The sequence below is a fragment of the Cricetulus griseus genome, chromosome X (assembly GCF_003668045.3).
Source record: "Cricetulus griseus strain 17A/GY chromosome X, alternate assembly CriGri-PICRH-1.0, whole genome shotgun sequence".
Taxonomy (NCBI): Eukaryota; Metazoa; Chordata; class Mammalia; order Rodentia; family Cricetidae; genus Cricetulus; species Cricetulus griseus.
In genome coordinates, this window is record NC_048604.1 from 39,244,794 (window position 1) to 39,269,448 (window position 24,655).

Below are 24,655 nucleotides of genomic sequence, written 5' to 3' on the forward strand. Positions count from 1 at the left end.
ATGGATGACTCTATGTTGTAAACACCATCAAAATAGTTAATGGGAGGTTTGAGAAATCATTCTCTAAGTTTTATGGTTATACTATCAGCAAACCAAAACCTTTCCCAACCGACAGAACCTTAGATTGTTCAGAGATTTTAACCTAACCCTTATCTGATACTTGACTCCCTTCAATACATTATTTTCCCTCTTGAATTTCAAGGATTAGAATGGGTAACATTCCTGCTTTTATATTATGAAGGCCCCATAAAACCTTGTCTTTTGTGCAGTCATAATGTATCTTCATCACAGTCTTGTGTTCTGTGACTTCTACATTTATAATAATGGCACCACACTTCTCATAGTCATCGAAGTTTGAAAATTTAGGGTTATCTCATTCTTGGAAATTTTCTCCTGTTCCTGGTAAGTTCTCATTATCTGATACCTAGTTTATCAAACACCTATGTGCTTTCAGAAAAGATGGATGGATGGATGGATGGATGGATGGATGGATGGATGGATGGATGGATAGATAAGTGAGCAAAAGATAATTTCCTATGTAGTTTCTATTCCTTGTTGACTTTTCCCTCTCAATTCTATGTATGCACATTGCTGACAATTAAATACCTTCTGCCATTTAGAGTTCCCTTGACTTCTACACTGTGCCATTACTTCAATTATGTCTGCCCCCATCAATGATTTCCCTTTACAACAACATTGTAAAGTTTCTAGATACTAAGGAAGGTGATGTTTCTTACCCTCTCAACCTGCCTAGCAGGGTACAACATAGAGACTCATATTTACTTGCAGAGGAAAAGCCCTTCCTAATAACCTTGAATGATTTAACAAATAAAAACAAGATATAATGTCTTATATAGCTGGATTTTAAAATCTATTTTAATTAACGTGATAAGCACAATGGCACAGGCTAAAACTTCATCCAAGGTTCTTGAAACCAAGTCAGAATTTCATTTCACAAAGTTTTATGAAAGCTTTGAGGAATTTCTGTGTTTGTGTGCGGTGTTAAGGATGCAACCCTGGGCCTTGTACAAGCTAGGAAAGCTTTCTACTTCCCTAGTCTGTGTCTTATTAAATAATACCAATTTTCCTTTGAGAAGTTCTGGTTTCAACTCTATACCCTGGAGATATATTTATGGCCATTCTATTGGTCTTCAACTGTTGATGGATCACTCTCAACCCATTTTGAAGGCAACTAGGTTTTAAATTTAGTTACAATGCATGACACCTATAAACTTGTATACCCTCAAACCTTTTGGATATTATCAACAGTCTTTTTGTTTGAGATGAGGCTGCATCATGGAGAAAACCAGTAGGATATCTTCTATCCCAAACTCACTAGTTTGAGTTCCTGGATACAGAAAGTTCTCAGGAACACAGTGCTAAGAAGTCTAGACTGAAAGGCACCTTATATCGAATATGTTCTTTTAGAAGTAGCTGGATTTTCAAATAAATACCTTCTTTAGTTTTGTATTTGGGATGTTTGCTTGCTTGCCGGATTGATTGATTGATTGATTGATTGATTGATTGATTGATTGATTGATTGATTGGTTTTTTTGAGGCAGGATCATTCTACATGGCCTTGGCTATCCTAGAACTCACTATAATAGACCAGGATGGCCTTGAACTCATCCTACCTCTACCTCCTAAGTGCTGGGATTAAATATCTGCACCACCACACACAGAAAGTACTTCATTTAGATGTTATCTCTCTTTTTTCTCTTCAGTACCTAAATATAACTCACTAAATGTGTAGTATTTTTTTTCAAATCATTTAAAAGCACCTTTATGCATTATAGCCATTTCTATTACAAAAATTTAAGGTGCTGTTCCTAAATGTTGCCTATTCCTACCAGTGATAGCCCAGGAGTAGACAACTGAATTGCCGTGGAAGGACATGTAGTCATCAGAAGCTGTTCAACTTAGTGGTATGAATTACTACAAACTCTGGGAACACTGACAACTGATGGTCGCTATAGAGGCTCTGGCTCCAGATTCCCAATGTAATCTATCACGCAGGTTATTACTTCAAATGGCTTCTGTGTACTTAATTATTCCTGGGTGCCAGCACTCCACTCAATGCCCACAATGAATGTAGTTAGCAAGTGTATCTGGTCTGTACACAGACCTCCCTTGGGACTCAACAAACACGTGTCTTAGCTTCATTTTCTCTTGTCCATAATTGGTCTAGGTGATTACTGCTGCAGCAGGTGAAGAGACTGGTGAAAGAGACTTAGACACAGAGGGAGGTGAGAGCTCACTACATCTCCAGGTTCTCAGACAGTGATGTCAGCATAGCCTTTTCTCTTTTGTTCACCTTTTCCTCTGATGCACACAATATCTGAAATACCACATTGTACCCTTTTTGGAGGCAGGGTAATTGTGAGGCTGGGATGCAGAGGCTGTCACTGGCCACTGACACTGCTTTAAGGGCTCCTTTGTGCATACCTCCAGGGCACTAGAGAAGGAAGTGGTATGCAGTTCCTGAGAGGGGCTGATTTCCTCCACCATGTGTGTTGATGGACTGACTGATTTCTAATTGCATTTTCTGAACTGTTATTGAGTTATAACATGCCTTTCAAGGTACATGTGCAAGGAGCCCTGCATGTCTGGTCTCTATTATATAGTCTCAGAACAAATAGAAATAACAGAATCTTGAAAACTAGAGGTGCTTTATGTTCTAAAGATGAATTTTGGTATTCATGGTGAAAATTCTGAATTATGTGGTCATTTTTTGCATATCCATAACATAGCTAAATAGCATAACATAGCTAAAGCTGACTTCTGCTTTATTGAGAATGGTCTGAATTCAGGATTGTGAAGCCAAAAACATGACAATGTAGAGAAAAAGCCAGATACAATACGGAGTGATGGGAAGTCCTTAACCTTCCCATCATTTTAAACCCCTCCTTGCAAAATACAATGCAGTATAGTAGTCTGGGTCAAATTATAAGGGGGAAATCATGGAGGGGAATGTGTCCTTGATTTCTTCTGGATTCTACCTACTTCCTTCAGGTACCATTTTTCTTTCCTAGAGTAGCTGGCTGGCCTCATTCCATCTTTTAAAGGCTTTGCTCTGATTTGGTTCTCATGGGTGGAAAGAATCTACGAAACTAGTCTGATAAATTGGGGAAATCAGTGGCTTTATATTTACATTCCACTCAGGGATATTTATATTTTCCTTAGTTTGTCCTGGGACATATGAGTAAGTTAATAGAAATACAACAGTAAGACACAGACACTGAAACTAATGGGCTATGGAGTTAGTTGAGTAGCAGGAGAGTCTTGTATAGGGTCCCTTTCATAACACCAGCTACACGGGTAGTCTTTCCCCTTCATTCAATAATTCTGGGCCCTGGCAGAGTACAGGACTCCCTCCCAGTGAAGTGTCTCACTCTGAGATTCCTGTTAATAGAACACATTTCCACAATGGGGAAATACCTCTCAGAGATAGCTCTGCAACCTTAGTGTGTGACATGATGGCCATCTTTCTACCTGTGGGCAACATGATCAGAAGAGCGCAAGGTCTAGAAAGCTCTCAAGTACCATCACAAGAACGACTGAGGTAGGAAGTGAGGGATTGACTTACAGGAGCTGCTCTGGACACCTCTCAAGGAAGATAGGAACTGCCATTGGCTGAGCATGCAGCAGGGTGCCAGGCAGTGGATCAAGTGTGTCTATGTCTGTTTCATGTACTGCTCACAGACACTATTGGATAGGTAGTTCCCTATCTCTTGCTGGGGCCTAGGCCTGTTCTAATGCAAGCTAGGAGACATTCTCCACTGAGGCCATGCCATCCGGCAGCAATTAGCCAGCATCTGCAATATAATGGAGATTCAGGTTTCTGAAAGATGGAGCCAGAGGTATGGACCCCGAGGAACTTTCTAATTGATAGTTTTTGGTCCCCTACAGTTCCCCTTTCTCATACAAGGCTCAGAGAACTTAAGATTTTTCCCATACATGTATGTAATCAGACACTAGCTTAAGTTCTGTCTGGCTTCTGAGCCCAGTATAACCAGTGCATATACTGTTCAATTCCTGATCTTGACATAGGACTGAAACAAGTGAGTTTGTTTGTTTGTTTGTTTTATTTTGTGTTTGTTTTTCAAGACAGGGTTTCTCTGTAGCTTTGGAGACTGTCCTGGTACTCTGTAGACCAGACTGGCCTCGAGCTCACAGAGATCCACCTGCCTCTACCTCCGAGTGCTGGGATTAAAGCGTGTACCACCACCACCTGGCTTGTTTGGTTTTTAAACAGGACTTTGTATTGGAGAGCAGACATAAGTAAAAGGAGAAATGACAGTTGCTTGTGTAAGCAGTCTGACTCATAGGCTTTATATATAGTTTTCAAAAATAATCTTATTCTATACGAGTTGTTTTTAGAGTTGTGTTCTTTTGTTGTTGTTTTTTAACAAATGCTACAGAGTTTTATTGGAACCATTGGCTCTGTAGTTTAAGACAGACCTTGGGGAATCATTTTAATGAATAGGACAGGCTAATTTTAATTAGCATAGCAATTGTTTACAAATGGCATTTGAGGAAGTTCACAAACAATCTGTCACCAATAGTTTATTAAACCTCCCCTCTGTGATCCTACAGACTATTTATTCGCAGTATGAATGAGCAAAGAATTTCCTACAGAAAAAGCTGTGAATGCTAATTTCAGCACCTTGAATACCAAAATTGACTATCTCTATTCCCTGAGTAGCAGAGTTTACAGTTTCCAATAAGGAATTGAGGAGTCTCAATTTGTCATGACCAAGGGAGTGGTCTTAAGTGTTTCCTTAGTTTAGACACATACATATCTGAACAAGGACACCTGATAATGCGTTGAAGAAAACCCTCTTGCAAATAAAAGGGGGGTTGGGGCTGGAAAGATGGCACAGTGATTTGGAGCACTGGCTGCTCTTCCAGAGGACCTGGCTTCAGTGCCCAGAAACTACATGGAAGCTCACAACCATCTCTAACTCCAGTTCCAGGGGATCCAACACCCTCTTGTGGCCTCCATGGGCACCGGGCACATACGTGGTGCACATTCAGGCAGACAAAACACCCTTATGCAGACAATGTTAAAAATAAATTCATACTTTTTTAAAAGAGGAAGAAGTGTAGGTGTGAACTTGAATAGCTATGGCTTCAAGTTATCCACTCTAATAATGTAGACATCACAAACCCTCAAAGCTGAAACCTAAGTGCCCGTGCTGGCAAGAGACACTATCTAGGAATAGTGAGCACACAATTGCTGTTTGCTGCTGTTCCTGCACAGGCCACCTCTAAGAAACCTTGTTAGGTAACACCTAACCTAGGTGGCTGCTTGCCCATCAGGCACCAGTGGTTCAATAAGTAATACTCCATTTCACTAATAACAAGGATAAACAATTGTGCTAGTAATGCCTCCCAAGAGTTTCAGATGTTAAGCTTTATGTGTGTGCTCCTAGCTGCTGAGTGGGGAGCTATGGTTGTTCACTAAATAGAATAGAAGGAAAGGAGAATATGAGGGAAACTCTTCTTTGACTTGGTGAGTTCACAGTCCCATGTCCTATCATTTATTTACAGGAGTCACCTTGCCTTGTATTATCCCTGGGTCGTATGGTCCATCAGGATTTCCTGGAGCTCCTGGATTCCCAGGTATGGAATGAGGCCAGAGAAAGTACGCACACTTTAAAGGCCTTGAATCAAAAGAAGCAGAGGACCCCAATAGCACATGAGGGTACCACTCTAGGGTGTTCTGAGCAACTGAGGAAACAGCTGCTGGAGAGTGTGGTATGGGGAGGCAAGACTCAGGGAGAACGGCAAAGAGTACGATTGTTGACTAAGCCTCCTAAGTCTAGCCTATCGGAGGTAGTGTTCCTTTCCCCTCACTACCTACACTTGGGGTTTCAGGCTCTAAAGGAGCTCGGGGCCTCCCTGGAATTCCAGGCAAGCCTGGCGCTCATGGAAGTAAAGGAAAGCCCGGAAGTCCGGGGTTAATTCATCTCCCAGGACTGCCAGGTAAGGAAAAAAGTCACCCCTTGTGTGGCTGTCATTTTTGGGTTGTTTTCACTCTCCACTGATGACAATAAGCTAGGTCTACTCCCTGGTGTAGATGAGGTGGTTTGAGTTGACTTCCAGGCAAAATGCAATCAATGGAGAGCCATAGAATGAGGGCATAACATAGCAATAAGGGCCACATAAAACCAATGGAGCCAACCCCTTAACTCTCAAATGAGGAAACTGATATTTCACAAAGCCACTATTGACAAAGGCAGGGCTCTGCAGTTGTCTGCTTCCAAGTCTTGTGGAAATGTCCCAGATGAACTTCTGAGAGGTCAGAGAAAGGAGTTCAAATCAGTCCAGAAGCTACCCGTGTCTTCCCCTTTCTAGAGCTGTTCCAACCTGAGCTTCAGGACAGCAGGGTATCACTGCTTCTCTGACTATGTTCCCTGGGTCAGCACCTGCAGCACCTGGGAACTTGGTAGTCATGAAAATTCTCAGCCTGCTCACAATGCCCAGTGAGCAAAAGCTCCAGGATAGAGCCAATAATCTGTGTGTCACTATAAGTTCTAAACTGCCATTGTTCTAGTGCTCGAGTTCTATCCTGGGCCACCTGCTCTAGTGTTTAGCATCGCTTCAGGTCTTTCCACTACTTTCTGCCCTCTTAAGAGGGAGGGCATGATATCTGGAGTTTAATAAGTACAAGATAGCCTAAGCTTTGGACAGAAGGCCTTGTTGTGACTTGGGCTCTTAGTAACTACTGAGCCCCAGAAACAGGAGCAGGTTGCTAAGCTGTGCCTATTCCCAGCCTCCCAGAACTAGACTTTTCTCCCACTCATGTGGTGTAGTCCCTACCTCTGTACAAATCCTTGAAGGAATGGAGACTGTTAATCATTATTGTTATATTAGCTTTTGTATTAGAAAAAAACTGTCTCAGATCTCTATCCATATAAATTGCTTGTAAACATCCATGGCCTTTTTTACCTTTGCCTCTTTACTTTTAGGATTTCCTGGACCTCGTGGGGAGAAGGGATTGCCTGGGTTTCCTGGGCTTCCTGGAAAAGATGGCTTGCCTGGAAAGGCTGGCAGTCCAGGTTTAACAGGTTCCAAGGGAGCCACTGGTGACATCTTTGGTGCCGAAAATGGTGCTTCAGGGGAGCAAGGCCTACAGGGATTGCCAGGGGACAAAGGATTTCCTGGAGACTCTGGCCTTCCGGGACCCAAGGGTGACTCTTCTTGACCCCATACTTAACAATGAACAAAACTTTATGTAAAGTAACTGCTGTCTTTGCATAAATACATGCATGAAATACATGGCTGAATCTGAAATAATTAATTAGGCATCTAAAATGACATTTTATTCTCTCTTTGGGGAAAATTTTTCCTTCTGTGGTTAGAGTCCATTTTCCTATGATAGCAATTTCAGGGGTAGCTGTAACCAATAGTCAAATTCTTGCAAAGCTGTTGAGAAGAGAAGACAGTGTCACCTGAGGTGAATCGTGGGCCAAGCCCTTCCATTGGAAGATGGTTTGGTGACCCAGAGCCTCCCTGTAATCCAGGCTATAAACATCTGTCCCCTCCTTTTTTATTAGGTTTGAATGGGAAGTCTGGTATGCTAGGCCCCAAAGGTGAGAGGGGCAACCCTGGATCACCAGGATCACCAGGACAGCCAGGACCCACAGGGTCTAGTGATCCACTTGGCATCAAGGGCGCATCTGGACTCCCAGGAGCACCAGGCCTTCCAGGCATTTCAGGTAGGCCCATTGCAGGAAGGACCCCAACTTGATAGACTTTAGCTAGGCTTAGGCATCCTGGGGACTAATAGTGGCACTGTGACGTGGTCAGAATCGAGGAGATTTGATTTTCCTAACCTCTCTAGTGTCAGATCCCAAATCACCCTGGCTGTGCCAGGCAAAACACACTGCTACTGTTTAGCTTCTGAACTATGACAGCAAATCTCTGTCATTTTTGTCTTCCACGGCCTCCTGCCCCCTTTTGATGCTTTGGCCTGCCTCTGGCCTTTCTCTATTAAAGAAACCACCCTGTGTTGAGGTGTGTTGTACCCTCACTGGGGCTATGGTGAGCCTGATTTGACAGAGAGCTGGGGCTGAACTCCCCTCACCCTCACCCTCACCACACACGCACCCCTGCCCAGTGAGAGGGGCAACCCTGGATCACCAGGATCACCAGGACAGCCTGTGAGGGGAATATGCCTGTCAGGGGAACATGCCTCTGAGGATCCATAGGCAAGCAGGGGCTTTCACTCGGTAACAAGGACTTTGATACCATTATCCTCACTGTGCCTCCTTACTAAGTTACTGAAGCTGAGTTATTTGCAGAGCCGTTAATATTTGCTTTATCTCCTTTGTCCTTCTGTTTCTGGGGTCTTCATGTAAGCTACTGCCATAAAGAAGAAAAAAAAACAGCCCACAAGCTCACCAACTAAGACTCCCCACTGGGGAATTATCTGATTATCAACTATAACATGGCTTTGCTTACAAGGCCAGGGATTGCTGAACCCCTGCTAGAGGGTTGGTTCCCATTGTATTTCACTCTCTTGTTACAGAGCTTTCTTCACAACTTCCCAATGGAATCCTGGGGCTGGCAGCTACTTGACGCTTTTCATTTCATGGAAAGCTAAGTCAGCCATTCATTCAGGTCCTTGGGAGCCCAAATACTTGTGTCTCATTGATTTAATCCTTTGCTTTTTTTAATTTCCTTGCTTTGTACCTGGACATTCCACTTTGGCAGCAGCTCAGGAGGTTAATCCCATTGACCAACTTAAAGCATGGTGACAGAAGGCTCAGAGGGCCCAGGAGATCAAATGGGCCTTGTGGGTCTCTACAGTACTTGGCACTAGGGGGTCTTTCAAACCTAATGCCAAGGAACTGGCTGACTTAACCGCTTGCTTGAGGGATTAAAAGGGCAACCCTGTATCCAAGACTCCCTGGGAAGATAGAACAACAGCTCAGCTTTAACCTCTACTTCACCAATTGGCTGGGGAAACAACCATTGCAACTGGATTCAGAGTGTAAGTGCCAGGAAACCAGAGTCCTGTTGCCACCCTGGATTCCCAGAGCTCCATTTAGAGGCTCCAGTGTAAACCACATTCATAAAGAAGTTAGAATCACAAGGCAGTTGAGTTTCCAACACACCATTGTGCCATGCTAGAAGCCATAGGCATTTAGCATGTTGCTCTGGGTGGTAGGTACGAATGCTCTGAGCAATTTAGCACTCAGCTTGTTGACAGCTCTCACTGGGTATCGTTAAAGGGCCATGGACAAAACTCAACAAGCCAGCAATCAGAACCAAGGGGAATAAGCCATGGCCCAAATCTGACCAGAACCTCACTTAATGGCTGGCCTGTGTTCTTTCCATTCAGGGCAATCTGGAAAAAAGGGTCAAAGAGGCAACATAGGTCAACCCGGGTCAACTGGAAAACGAGGTCTTCCTGGAATAAAAGGCCTTCCTGGTTCTCAAGGGTCAGCTGGTTTCCTGGGAAGCCCAGGTTTCTCAGGAGTCACTGGGTTGCCAGGCATCCCAGGCCAAAAGGGTAAGTGAAATAATAGGGAAGACTAGTGAAGTGGACAGGGGCTACCCAGAAGGAGCATTCATTCTGCGCTGCCCAAATAGTTCCCTCCCCTCTGCCCAGGAACAGGAGGTAGGCAGGCTTTTTGGAGCAAATTATTTAGACCAGGCTTGTATTAAAGGAAGATGGTCACCTAATGTGAGTCACTCAAACTGCTTGTTGTTTGGGACAATGGGATGATTAACATGGTCAGAAAGGTTCAGGACAATAACAGCTGCATATAGATCACTCAGCACGACACATTACAAGGAGCCTAACAGCTCTCACCTCCTATGATTTCCATAGCAGTGGTTAGGCGTGTGGCATCTCTGCTTTAAATGAGAGAAAATGCCTAGTCTCAGGACGGCATACAACTGGTTAGCACAAAGGGGCAAGGTTGTGCTCACCTCTTTCCTCCTAGACCTAGGCTTTTTTGTTCTTGACATGTGCTCTGAACTTAATGACATAAAGCAAAAGAGCCTATATCTTCAAGTTTTTCCTGGTGCTTAGTGCTGTGTGCCTGTTCTGAGAGACCTGGGATGGATAATAACTAAGCAGCTTGGTAAAAACAGACTTTAGAGTTAGAGAAACCTGTTCAAATCCTTTCTGCAACTTCTTCTCTGTGAGATTGTGCCTCCCTTTCTTTCCTTGTATGTACAACAGAAACATTAATAAAAGAAAGTTTTGCTTTTCAACAGGTGAACGGGGGTCCTCTGGACCAGTAGGGTTTCCCGGATTACCTGGCCTTCCTGGTATCCCTGGAGCTGCTGGAATAAAGGGATTTCCTGGGTCATTTGGAAAGGTGGGACAACCTGGACAGACTGGTAGTCCAGGTGAAAAAGGTGAGAAAAAGAGATAGAAGCAGAGACACAGAGAGAGACAGAGACACAGATACAGACAGACACACACACACACACACACACACACACAGAGAGAGAGAGAGAGAGAGAGAGAGAGAGAGAGAGATTAAAAAAACATTTTGTTTTTCAAAGTGTATGTTGCTTGTCAACTTTGTCATTCATGTGATGAATGCCAACTCTGTATTAGGCAAATGTTTGAACTTCTGAATCAAGTCCTTTGAAAACAAAGGACTATTCCCTTCAGAGTCAACACTACATGTTATGGACTGTGTTAGTCAGCTTTTGACTACTGAAAAAATTACCTAGCATAAACAGTTTATAAGAAGGGAAAGGTTTAGTTTAGATCTTGGTTTCAGAGGATTCCATCTGTGCTCAGTTGAGCGCGTTGCCTCTGGGCCTGTGGGGGAACAGTACCTCAGTAGAGCATGGCAGCTGGGAAGCAAAACTGAGGAAGTGATAAGAACGAGAGTCTCACAGTCCCCTTCAAGAACATGTACTCAATAACTTGACTTCCTCCTATTCAATTCCAGGCATCAAAGGTTCCCTCTCCTTCCTATGAAGTCAATGGCTGAGAATCTAGCCATTACCACCCAGATCTGGGCAGGGACACTTATTCAAACCAAAATGGAGGCCTCCATTATATACTCCCAAACTCATCCTTGGGAAAGAATTTTGAGTAGGGTCTAAACTTACTGATGGCTTTGGGTTTGGAGTAAGTCAGAGCATACACAGAAACACAGAGTTTGAGGATGGGATAGGGAATAGGATAGAAAGGCCTAAGAACTTGGCTTGGGTTGGGGGGTAGTGTGGTAAGAAACAATATAAATTCAGCCCTAGTGTGACTTTGTGTGTAAACTGTCTCTCTCATGCTGACTGCTTGCTCTGCCTCCCTTCAGGAGACAGAGGGGATCCAGGGTCAATCGGAGTATCCGGCCCAAGACCTCCAATGCTGAACCTTTGGTTCAAAGGAGAAAAAGGCTCCCGAGGTTCTACTGGATCTGATGGATTTCCTGGACCTAGAGGTGCTGAGGCAGGGGCTATTCAGGAGTGATTTTCAAGAAAGGATTTACACCCATCCTAGGCTTCCTTCCTGAGAAAAGCAAAGCTTACCCCCCAAGAATGGCAGTGTGGGAGGCAACATGGGGTTCAAGGAGACTATCTTCCTTTTTCCTGAGCGCCCCTTGATCTTTGAGTACTATTGGCTCTGCAGAACTGAAATTTTGACCCACAGTCTGTGGTATCCCAGAAAGAGTCTGGTAGATAGTAAGGCATAGATATTGCCCAATACTAGATCTGAAGTGACATCAATGGTTCCTCTTTCCACCATCACCCCAAGCTAGCGTCCCCTCACCTGAGAGTACACTTGGTATATGACTTTGGTCACCTGAAACTAGACAAATATTATTGTTGCCTCTAGCCCTTTTCTAACAGATTTTGCTTCTTTCCCAGGTGACAAAGGAGAGCCTGGCATCCCAGGGTTACCAGGCCAACCAGGAGCTCCTGGACAGTCCAGTACCATCAAAGGACTCAGTGGGAGCCCAGGTTCCCCTGGATCTGTAGGAAGAATCGGATTACCCGGCCTGAAGGGGTCCCTAGGGATTACAGGTTTCCCAGGAATGCCAGGAAAGAGTGTAAGTTTATCCAGAGTCCTGTCTCTTCACCATCAAAGAACCTTTACAGCATAGGTGCATGCCCTAGGTTGCCATCTTCCAGATTCCAGGCTACTTCCCAACCCTTCCTTGCCCTCAAGATAACCTCAGAGGCCTCACTCTCCCCGTGTGTGTGTGTGTGTGTGTGTGTGTGTGTGTGTGTGTGTGTGTGTGTGTGTGTGTGTGTGTGTGAGAGAGAGAGAGAGAGAGAGAGAGAGAGAGAGAGAGAGAGAGAGAGAGAGAGAGAGAGAGAGAGATCTTCCCACCCTTTTCCTCAGCATCCTCTCCTCTGTGTCTTTACTCCCATTATTGGCCCCATGTGACAAGGCTTCCTGCCTACTTTGCAGTCTCCAACACCAACACCTGCCTGTTCTTAAGGCACTATCTCATCATGCATTGCTGAGATGCTGCTGAGCTGGCAAGGCCCTTTTCATTGCTCATATCGAACTGCTCCTAGTTGGTTCTTCAGAGAATCTCACTTGCTCAGTGAGATTTCTTGGACTGAAGAAGAATAGCCTTACAAGCCTTTCTATTTGCAGCCCAGTGTCAGCACCCTACAGCCAATATTAAGCTGGACATATTGTTAAAAAAAATCAGAGGACTGGAGAGATGGCTCAGAGGTTAAGAGCACTGCCTGCTCTTCCAGAGGTTCTGAGTTCAATTCCCAGCAACCACATGGTGGCTTACAACCATCTGTAATGAGATCTAGTGCTCTCCTCTGGCCTGAAGAGATATATGCAAGCAAATACTGTATACATAATAAATAAATATTTTAAAAATCACAGATTGTGGAGGAAGAGTGCTAAGGCTTGGTCTTGCTATGTTGTTAAGGGAGGCCTTGAACCCATAATACTCTTGCCTCACCTTTGCAAATGTTGGGATTACAGGTAAGCACCACCACACCACAACTAGAAATAAGTGTAGGGTTTGGATTTTACTCAGTATTAAACTTAGGGCAAGTGCTCTACTGCTAGGCTACATCTCTAAGTGTAGCATTCAGAGATTTCTTGATGGTTTAGTGGGAAGGTGTTTGACATACCTCAGAGGACAACTAACAAAGGCTCAAGTCTAGATTATCTGGGCTTTTAAAAGGCAGGTGAGGGGCTGCAGAGATGGCTCAGCAGTTCAAAGTGCTTGCTGTTTTATTTGGGTGGCTCACAACTACCTATGAACTACAGTTCCAGGGGATCCAAAACATTCTTTGACCTCCATGGACACCTGCACACATGGAAGCAGTATTCTCACAGTATTCTTCCCCCCCCTCTCTCTTTGTCTCTATCCCCTCTCTCTCCCTCTCCCTTTCCCTATCTCTGTCTTACAGACACACTTAAAAACATAAATAAGACAGAGTAAACTAGAGTGGGTTTGACAGATGGACTTGAATTTGAATGTCAGCAGGCTCCATCACTCATTTGCTCTGTGATCTTGTGTATGTTGCTTAATTAAGTTCACTGAGCCTTATTTCTTCATTCATTAAAAAGAGCAGACTAATACCCAAACTTCTTTCAGACAATAGTGAAGATTAAATGAGATGAGACATGCAAAGAACTTAACAATGTGTCAGACATATGGAATGTTCTACATAAGTAGTAGTCTGATCAAATGAATTCGGCGCAGAACACCTGTACTCCCTGCAAGAAAATTCTTGTCTTTCAAAATCATTAGTCCATCTGGTAGGGAGGATACACTGACATGGCTCAAACATTCTCCAAAGAAATCATTCTAGACTTAAAGTTCTGACAACTCACAGAAGGGGAGGGATAGAAACAAAGTAGGGATGCATTTGGGGAGGAAGGGGTCCTGGCATAAGCAGAGACTCACATTAGGAACATCCATATCAAGAGCAGTGTGCTATATGAAGCCAGGCCAGGAAACAGGCAGAATGGTGAGGGTACCATTGAAGATAGTGGTCCAATTAACCCAGTGATCCAGCTCTTTACCCAGTGTCCTGTGCAATGCACTAACTGGCATGCATTTTAACTGGGTATATCTCCAAATACCTCAGACCATACTAGATACCACGAGAACAACTAAAGTCAGCTGACATAAGCACTCCCCAGATGCAGAGTGTTTCAGAAAGCTGCCAGTGAGTGCTGGTGGCTTTTCCTGTGAATATGGAAGCTACTCATCTAAATGCACCTGCACAGTTACAGCCTGCTACCTGGCAACAAGACAACTTCATGTTCATTGTGTAGCCTGCAGCAGAGGTTTAGCCCTGTTTAGAAAAGCAAGAATACTGTTTTTGATTGGTTTTTCTTTCCAGCTTTGAGACGGAGTCTCACTAAGCTGGTCTGGAACTTGTGAAGTTCCTGCCTGTTTCCTGAGTGCTGAGATTATACGCATGCACCCTCACACTTGGCCAAAGCGATGATTATATGATATGACTCTATACCTTTGGCCAAAGTGGTGGTAGCTAAATACCTGCAGAGCAGATTGAACGCCTGGCTTAGGGTTCATGACTTATGTTTCCTGAGACTTAATAATTAATGAAGCAGAGCTGGAGAGATGGCTCAGAGGTTAAGAGTACTGACTGCTCTTCCAGAGGTCCTGAGTTCAATTCCCAGCAACCACATGGTAGCTCACAACCATCTGTAATAGGAACTGGTGCCCTCTTCTGGCCTGCAGGCATGCAGACAGGCAGAACACTGTACATAATAAATAAGTAAATCTTTTAAAAAATAATAATTAATGAAGCCATACATTGACTCACCGAGATTTCAATTCTGATAGGTTACAAATGACATGACTAGGAATAATCTGCAGATGGAATCTTCTCCTCTGCAAACCCTAAGTATGCATGTTGGTCCCTGGCTCATCCCCTTCCCATCTATATATCTCTTGTTCCACCTAACACAAAGTATGCAATCAGCATCTCTCAGGTGATGGCTAGGGGTTAGGAGAAAGAAGAAAGATGGTGAGCATCTCTGAGCTCTAGATAAAAATAATGATTTCTATTTTGCCTTGAAGGGTTCTCAAGGTCGCATTGGAACTTCTGGTTCCCTGGGAGCAACTGGTATCCCAGGTATAAAAGGTAGGGAACATTTTCTCTTTTAATATGTTTGCCTAGACCAAGGTGGTATTCTATCAATCCATCACTCAGGGGTTGGGCAGAGCTGTGTTTAGAGGGAAAATGAATTTGGTTTGTATTTCCCATTTGGCCAAATACCCTCTGCATCTCTTGTTCTTCAAAGACAATGCAAACAGCAGTGGCACCTGCCAAAATCTCTTCACAACCCTTTCATGTTAAAAATAAAAACAAAACAGCACCACCACCACCACCAACAAAACATTCCTTTGGCTTTTTATTTTGACCTATCTGCTTCAAAACATCAGCGTAAAAGAACTTCAGCTCAGAGCAACTCTTGCACTGATGAGCACAGCACCTAGGCAGGAGCAGTTCCCACCTTTACATGAATCATTATTCAGGTTGTGTTTCCAAGCCCAATTAGTCATCTTCTCAAACGTACTGGGCCTAGTGATGTGTTTCCAATGGACCGGTGCTCTGTATGAGAACATCTCCTGCCAGTAGCTTGGAAGAACCCCAGGTCCTTTTACCCAGTGGGTGGTTTTGTCAAGAACCCCCTCTGGCCATATTGAATCTGAATTGAGGAGGAAAAGATTGAAAATATTACTTTGGTGAAAAGAATGAACAATTGTTTTCCTAACCATTTGAAAAATTATGTTTTATACCTACAGGAGATCAAGGCCAAACAATTGGCATTCCTGGAAGTCCAGGACCCAAGGGACAGCCTGGTGAACTGGGCTTTAAAGGTAAGACTGGGATATCTTTGCATATACCTCACAAATATTTCAGAACTTAAGGACTAGAAGCAATTGTGGAGACTAGCCCCAAGTTCTTCAATGTCCATTCAGTGGATACCTATAGTTTTCCCAGGCAAACTGATTTGTACACTGATAAGGACCTGTAGCCTGGTATACCCCCGAAACGTGGTTTACAAATTTTCATCTAAACTTCAATGCACAGACATCTCAGTCCATCATTGGTGCTTCTGGAAGGCACTCAGAAAAAAGTCTACTTGCATCTCAGTTGAGAACAGCTTCCAAATACAAAAACAACTACCATAATCTTTCCCAGAGTTTCTTCGTTGAATCAAGTTCTCTCAACATCTCAAAATGCTTTCACCTTCCTACCCATGTTTTCCCATGGAGGACCACAATTCCAGAAATGCGGACTAATCATCCAGCAATTTTTTGACCTTATAGGTGTAAAAGGAAAAGATGGGCTAGTTGGTGACAGAGGTTACCCAGGGAACAAAGGTGATGATGGAAAAGTTGGTATTGCAGGAGATCCTGGTCTTCCTGGCTCCCCAGGTACTGTGCTACTTGACAACTTTATTCTGAAGAAATTCGAATTAGCTTCAAGCCATACCCTATTCTGAATGTCTTCCTTGATTTCACATCTAGGACTTCAAGGGATTTCAGGCATGAGAGGAGACCTAGGCCTCCCAGGCTCCCCAGGCCATCTGGGGTCAATAGGCCGCCCTGGACCCTCTGGCTTAATAGGACCTAAAGGTATGTGTGTTTGTGAGGAGGAACTGGGAGGAAGTGTCTTTTCCTCAACAAGACATGGTAACTACTTTATCTTGGAATATAGCAGCTAGGCCTAAGCCATGCTTAGAGTGAGATGTTACATGAGGATTAATGAGAAAGAAGAATGTAGAATGGGCTAAAGATATGGCTCTAAACTCCATGGGCACCAGGCACTTGTGTAGATTATAAACATACATGCAGGCAAAATTCTCATACACATAAAGTAAATAAATATTTAATTGGAAAAAAATGAAGAAGAAGGGAAGAGAGGTGAACAATTATGAATGTGAATAGAAGAACATGAGTGCTACAAAGAAAAGTATTAATAAGAAAGACACATTAGTTTTCCATTACTATAATGAAATCCCTGTGGTTGGTTACTTAGAGAAAAATAGATTCAGCTTATAGTTTTTGAAGCAGTAATACCAAAGAGCTATGGCACTGGCTTTAAGGAGGACCATACCCTAACTACATCACCTCATGAGGATGACATCATGGCAGATTGAGAGAGAGAGAGAGAGAGAGAGAGAGAGAGAGAGAGAGAGAGATCACAACTCAACTCAGTAAGAGGCCAAAGTGTGTAGGTGGAAGTTTCTGTCCCACCCCATCCTGCAGCTGTTCAGTCCCAAATAAACACACAGAAGCTTATATTAATTATAAACTGTTTGGCCTATTGCTCAGGCTTATTAATAACAAACCCTTACAACTTAAATTAACACATAATTCTTATCTATGTTTAGCCATGTGGCTTGGTACCTTTTCTTAGTATGGTATTCTCATCTTGCTTCCTGAGTCTGGCTGGTGACTGAGTCTCTGCCTTTCCTCTTCCCAGACTTCTAGTCTGGTAGCACCCCCCACACTTCCTGCCTGGCTACTGGCCAATCAGCATTTTATTAAACCAATACGAGTAACAAATTTTTACAGCATTACTCCACATCAAAAGGTGTAGAGCCAGTCATACTCTTATGTAACAATTCCCAATTATGAGAACTCAAGGTCCATGAGAACTACCTTGTCCATTTTGTGGCAAGTCTCAGAGATAAAATCAACTTTCACTAAACCTCACCTCTCAAAGATCCCACCAACTCTTGTCATATCACAACAGAGACCTTCAGGAACACATTAAAACTATGTTCAAGTGAAATGGTTAATATTGTTAACCTGACAAGGTCTGGAATCACCTAGGTGACAAGCTTTGGGGACACATTCTAAGGGACAATGTAGATTTGGTTAGCCTCCGGGAATGCCTATGAGGAATTATCTAGATTGGGTTAACTGAGGTGAATAGACCCATCTTAACTATAGGAAGTACCAGTCCATTGGCTGGAGTCCAGGACTGAATAAAATAGGAGAAAGTGAGCTGAGAACCAGCATTTATTACCATCTACTTCATGACTATGGATACAATGTAACCACTTGCCTCAACTTTCTGCTGCCATATTTTCCTCAGAATGATAGATAGATGGTACCCTCAAATTACAAGCCAAAAGAAGCCTTTTCTCTTTTTAAGCTACTTACATCAAGTATCTGATCAAAGAAATGAGAAATGTAACCACTACATGAAGCCAAGTAGAAAAGTTATTGCCCAAGCATATGTTGTCTTTCCTTGCTTTAATTTTCTAGAACCAGTTTCTTGTTCTATTAAAAACACCTGCTATTGGGGGAGGTGTGGCTCAGTTGGTAGAGTTCTTGTCCAACATATACAAAGCCCTAGCTTCAGTCCCCAGCACTGCATAAACCAGAGTGATGATACACACCTATAATCTCTGCAGTCTAGATGTGGATACAGGAGGATGAGAAGTTGAAGGTCACACCCAGCTACATAGAGAGTTATAAGCATCCTGGGGAACATGAGACTCTATTTCAAACAAACAAAAATAAGAAAAGTGGGCCAACCTATTTATTTGGCCTTGTGATTTTAGAGGTTTTCATCCCCAGTCGTCACATGGCTTCATTATAGCTGGACATGTGGTAAGGAAGAATACCATGATAGGGTTGCAGACACAGGAAGCAGTAAGAGGCAGTGCCAGGACAAAGTACCCCCATTCATGACATGCCTCCAGGTAGCTACTTCCTCCAATTAGTCCCCACTTCATAAAGTTCTTCTACCACTCAATAACTCAATAAGTTTTGAGTCTCATTGAATTAATGCATTTCTAAAGTCAGAATCATGGTAGTCTGATAATTTCCTAAAGTCTACACCTCTGAATATACTCTGATGGGGGAATGTCCGACAACAACTCTTACTAGGGAAAAAAGCCTTCAACACTTGGGCCTTTGGGAGACATTTTAGATCTAAACCTTAACAGCTAATTAACTGCCATCTTACTCTTAAAGTTGCAGTGGCCCTTATAAGAATCATGAGAACCCAAGGTGCAGGGTATATGTTTGAAACTGGCTAATCTTCTCTAGGGTACTGGGGAATTGAGTAATGTCTCAATAAAGAGCCATTTCTGATGTTTCCTCTCCTCAGGGTTCTCTGGACCTCCTGGTTTACATGGACTGAATGGACTTCCAGGCACCAAGGGTACCCATGGAACTCCAGGTAAGCAAAGCCCTGAAGGTCAAGTTTAAGGACATAAAGCTCTTCCAGAAGCCAGAAAGAATTCAGCCATGTGTTCTCGACTATAGCATATCCCATATCCTTGGACTCATCTCCTTACCAGTCTTCAATTGGAGGGTCTAAATATGAGGGGAAAAGAGGAGGTTTTGTCTTTCTGTGGGAATGAGCTTTTCTTCCAGGCCACAGGGGAGTCAATGTCTGAGGGCTGTCTCCCTCTGAGCTTTTCTTCCAGGCCATAGGAGAGTCAATGCCTGAGGACTGTCTCCCCCTGATCTCTGTCCCCTCCCTCTGCATTTCTTCCTAGGAGCCAGTATCACTGGTGTTCCCGGGTCTGCTGGTATGCCTGGTCCCAAAGGGGAAAAGGGAATGTCAGGAATTGTCATCGGAGATCCAGGAAAACAAGGTTCAAGGGGACAAAAAGGTGACCGAGGTAAGTGAGTCCAAGTCAGACCTCGCAGAAACTGAATGAGGCCTTGGCTGGGGAGTAGGATTTGGGATTGATCAGGGCCACAAGTTTCACAGGCTTGAATTATGATTGGCTTTCCATCTTTGAGAGTCTAAGAGCCCTTAACAATGACTGCTAAGAAAAGGATGGTAGACTATTATTCCTATGTGTTTCCAGTAAGGAATGCCAGAGAGCACTCTTCCAAGTGCCCTCTAGCCTCCAGTTTTCCCCTGGCTCTCTCCAATTAAGCTCTTTTTTCACAATTGGACAGAGCCAGGAAAATGCTTCTAAGGAGCAAAATTTGTCCATTTAGTGAGATCTTTGTTACGATATATCTGCCACGTGTGTGCTTTATGCCAGCCGCCCGCCCGAGTTAGGGCCCAAATTAATACACAGAAACTTGTATTAGGTTCAAATGCTGCTTGCCCAATGACTTGGATTCTCATCTGTTAGCTCAGTCTTAATTATCATAAATCTATATATTTTATAAGACTTATCTTATAGAGGATGCCTTCTGCTGGCGCCCTCTCTTGCTGGTGGCTCACATCCTGCAGCTGGAGGAGGCAAAGGGGAAAAGGAGACACTTCCTGTTTCTCCTTGCTTCAATATGAGTCTCCTTGCTATGTCACTTCTGGCCTGGATCACCACTTCTCTACTACATTTCCCAGAATCCTCTTTGACTCCTAGTCCTGTCTAACTTGATGCCTCATTGGCCAAATAGTATTTTATTTATCATCCAGTAAGACAAACACACAGAAGCACTTACCCCATCATCTCCTCTTTTCTGTCTAAATAAAAAGAAAGATAACTTATCTTTTATAATAACTGAAGAAAACTATAACCATAACTATGTCTTCAATGCTATCAAAGACCACAGAAGGATAATATATAAACTCTAGAATTCACAGAGATATCTCATTACCTGGACAGTCAGCCAAAGTTCCTCTGTAACGTTGGGGCATCCATCTTCAGCCCATAGGCAACAGTGTGTCTGGCACTCTTCTCCATTTCAACAGGAACCCTTCAGTACTGTCTTGTTTTGTAAGTTTAGCACTCACTTTCTTGTGGGTACTGCATGTCCAGTTCATACAGCAACAAACAGTCCAGGCAAGAGCAGTTTCTTGCCCAAATGGCTAATCTTGCCATGTTGAAAGCAAACTCCATAACGAGTTTCTTTGATGCCCATCCTCCTTTCTGACATAATTGGTGTGCCAGGAGCAGTTGTGTCTCACTGCCAAGAAAAACCCTAAACCATTTAAATGCCATATTTCTGTAGGTCTTTGAAAGGTTTGAAGAATACCTATCCATCTCAAATACATCTCTGTATATCTAGAAAACCTAACTAACCTAATTATAAGTTCTGACTATTAGAGGTGACTATAACCTGTATTTAATTATGCATATCATTTTAAAAGATCTGTATAAGCACAATACCTAAACAAAAGGCGACATATACATATATCACACAATTGACCTTAAAGTAGTATCAATAAATGAAAATACATACCAATGCAAAGTATTCATTCCTATATCCTATTCCCCCCTTTTTTTCTTTAAAAAGAGATTGACTATGCTCATTATCATTTATAACCAACCCCATTTAAATGAAAACAAAGATTTGGGGATTTGGGCTTCGTTTCTTCTAAACTGCTTCCTGCTGATTGGGGGCGATGTTCATATACCATGGGGATCATGATAAAACATAGAAATCTGACCAAGTCCTTGTTTTGTGGTCTGTAAGGCTGTATCATCTCAGCTGTTTTGAATGTAGGATCAGTTAGGTCACTGCTTCCGGGGGTCTTGCTTGATCAAACCATATTAATCTGGAAGGAATCCATAGCTTTTTATTTTCTGTGGAAACACAAGCAGAAGTTCTTTTTCCAAGTATTCTGTCCTTAGACTTAAATTTTGAAGTCAAAGAATTTTAAAATGTGTAAGTAGGATTAATTTAGCAGCATTTATAATCAAATGTATTTTAGCAGCAGTAAGTCTTTCCGTGGCAATCAAACAATTTAAAGACAGCAATATGGAAAATAGTATCCAGATTTTCTGTGTATTTTCCATCTTTATGGGGCTTTTTTATTACTTTTTTTTACTTTCTTTTTTTTCCCCGAGACAGGGTTTCTCTGTGGAAATCAACCTGCCTCTGCTTCCTTCAGCAAATCCTACCAGCGTGTGCCACCACAACCGGCTACTCTATTTCCTCCTGTTACTTTTTTTCTCTTACAAGCCTACATATACTTATAAACGTAGTGTAAACCTTTAGAGGTTTTTCTTTATCTGGATCTGTCTTTATCATCTCGGGAGTGCCGAGAGAAACCCCAAGAGCGCTGGGACAGTGTGAGCATATGGAAGCTGCTCAGATGCCTCTCAGCGGCCCGATAGGGCAGGCTGTGGCGGCAGGTTTCCCTCTTTCTCTGGGAACCTTGGGGCATGGGGTCATCCCACTCACTGACACCATTCTGTTATGATAAATCTTTCCACCAAAAGCCGAGGAGCCCCACCACCACGTGTGTGCTTTATGCCAGCCACCTGCCAGAGTGATCTTAGTTACAATTTCCCTAGTGCTCCATGAGGATGGGAGACACCAACTGGCAGAAGAAACCCATGACTGAGAGAATAAGGGCCAGCCAGGCATTGGTGGCACACGCCTTTAATCCCAGCTCTCTGGAGGCAGAGGCAGGCAAATCTTTGTGAGTTCAAGACCAGCTTGGTCTATAAGAGCTAGTTCCAGGACAGCCTATAAAGCCACAGAGACACCCTGTCTCGAAAAACCTAAAAAAAAAAAAGAAAAAAAAAGGAAAAAGAAAAAAAGAGAGAGAATAAGGGCCTCTTGAGGCCAGGTCCACAGTCTGCACTCTATCAGGATCAGTTACATTTTAATAAATCAAATTCCACCCTGATCTCAGCTCCCTACACTGCTTGAAGTCTTTCTGGATGTTCCTCTTGGAAAGTTCTCAAAAAGTAAAAATGAATCGCCATTCTTCTGGAGGCCCATAATGTCCCCAACTCTATGTAAAGCAGGAAATGAATGCAGTATGGTCTGGTGGCTAAGAGGATGACCTAGGTTCACATTTCAGTTCTCCTTTTCACTGAGCTATATGATCCTGAGTAGTGAAGTTACATGCCTGTCTCTCAATGCCAAATGATCTGGTAGTATTTTTTTCTTTCTGCCAAATGGATATCATCACAGAACTGCCTCACAGATTTTTTTGAGAACTCTATCAACAGTAGCCTAATGAGCCTCAAGGAACATATCTCAGTGTCTCGCGGATGCTCCAGAAACACTGGGCACATGCTACTATATGCAACTTGGGAAGTGATAGCTGTAATATATTTGGGGCCTTAGATCTCACGACGCTTTTGGTTTACATAGTGTACATATGTTTCCAGGAACTATATTCACACATTAATTCATTTCCTGCTGCACTTTGAATTGGGACATCTGTTGTTTCTGTGTTTAATCTTTCTGTTGCTTGGGACCAACTTGTTCTTTTGGGAAAGGCAGAGGAAGGGCTCAAAGCAGTGTCTGAGCCTGCAGAGCAATTGTGGCTTCTTTCCCAGGACACAGAGAAGACAGGACCAGAGGGAAGCATATGGCATTTCTTCTTCTGTTTGTAAATCTTGACTGTGAATGTTTGGTTATCAAATTATTCATTTACTTCAGCTGACATGAAATCATAATTACAATTACGGTAAACAACACACATCAAGATGGATATATTATAGAAACGTAATTATGAGGAGCAGCATATCACAAAGGAATATATTTGGTGTGGTTCTGTCATTAGATGTTCAAAATAAGCAAAACAACCAACATACTGTTTGGGGATGCAAATATTCATGAACAAATTATGATGAAAAGGAAGGAAGTAAGCACAGAATTTGGGAATGGCTGACTCTGAGAGGAGGGGGTGGAATCTATGGAGGCTACACACATAATTAGCAAGATAATTACATCTTCGTTTTTCCTTAGTGTGGCAATGGAGTGCAGATGTGTTCATCATACCTGGATTATTCCTTATTGAAACAATTTGTTTAAAAATAATACAGGCTCCCTTCAATAGCTCAGTTGCTAGAGCAAAGGACTGTAAAAAGAATGCAGTATGTATTGTACCCACCAGAGGAAAGTGTCTGTGATTTGCTAGTGGAAGTAAAACAGACTTAGCCTAAGAACACTTCATTCCCTGTGCTCACAATACCTTTAGCTACTCAATTTGCAATTATACTGTTGTTTTCATATTTGCATTAAATTCTTACAGCCTACATTTATGTATTTAGAGTTTCTCTGGCATTGGAATCAGTTAGCAAAACAGTCATTTTGCATTTGCAACACCTCAGTTAGAACATTTTAGTTTTCATCAAACAACATATGAGTGCTCACAAGACGGCTCCATGGGTAAAGGCCCCTAAGTTACAAGCCTGACAACCTGAATTCCATCCCTGGAACCAAAGTTAAGGTTGAAGGAGAGACCCAACTCCACAGAGCTGTCTTCTGAGCTCCACTCATGCACTGTTACACATCATCCCAAACACACACACACACACACACACACACACACACACACACACACACACACACACCATAACGATAAGTTGTTAACAATATGAGATTTGGGCACTGCTTTAGGTCAGCAGTATATTTATTTTTATTTAGTATTTGATTATATATTAGTATAACTATAACGTCAAGAAGCAGATAAAGGGCAGGCAAGACTTCAAAAAACTGACATGGAGAACTCTTAGAATCTGTAGGCTGCCCACGCTTACTCCATTGCATGCGGGTTTATGGTATTTTCCTTGTTGGCTTTTCGTAATTTGGGATGACATAAAATAGTAAATTTTCTATATGCACGTATACATGTATAAAGTTCTGTTTCCAGGAAAAAGCATACTCTGTATCTTTCTTTTCAGATCCTTACCTCAATGAAAAAGAAAAGTACTTCAAAGAGTCACCATGATACAATTGACAATTCTGCCAGTAGCAACATGTAGCTTTTTGGTGCTCATTTGTTTGTTTTTTTTTCTTGTACAAACTTAAAATTTAAC

The 24,655-nt window shown here is 42.7% G+C and overlaps 1 protein-coding gene across 1 annotated transcript in view; it reads left to right on the forward strand.

The window, feature by feature from the left end:
* Nucleotides 1–24,655, forward strand: part of LOC100772869 (collagen alpha-6(IV) chain) — a 166,805-nt gene that overhangs the window by 132,813 nt on the left and 9,337 nt on the right. The window contains exons 23-36 of the mRNA XM_035449710.1: nt 5,554–5,625; nt 5,881–5,988; nt 6,975–7,196; nt 7,563–7,724; nt 9,353–9,523; nt 10,237–10,380; nt 11,295–11,420; nt 11,848–12,029; nt 15,015–15,078; nt 15,744–15,818; nt 16,272–16,379; nt 16,473–16,580; nt 19,072–19,143; nt 19,466–19,591. Of these exons, the coding sequence (XP_035305601.1) occupies nt 5,554–5,625; nt 5,881–5,988; nt 6,975–7,196; nt 7,563–7,724; nt 9,353–9,523; nt 10,237–10,380; nt 11,295–11,420; nt 11,848–12,029; nt 15,015–15,078; nt 15,744–15,818; nt 16,272–16,379; nt 16,473–16,580; nt 19,072–19,143; nt 19,466–19,591 (1,740 nt within the window). The remainder of the gene's footprint in view (nt 1–5,553; nt 5,626–5,880; nt 5,989–6,974; nt 7,197–7,562; nt 7,725–9,352; nt 9,524–10,236; nt 10,381–11,294; nt 11,421–11,847; nt 12,030–15,014; nt 15,079–15,743; nt 15,819–16,271; nt 16,380–16,472; nt 16,581–19,071; nt 19,144–19,465; nt 19,592–24,655) is intronic.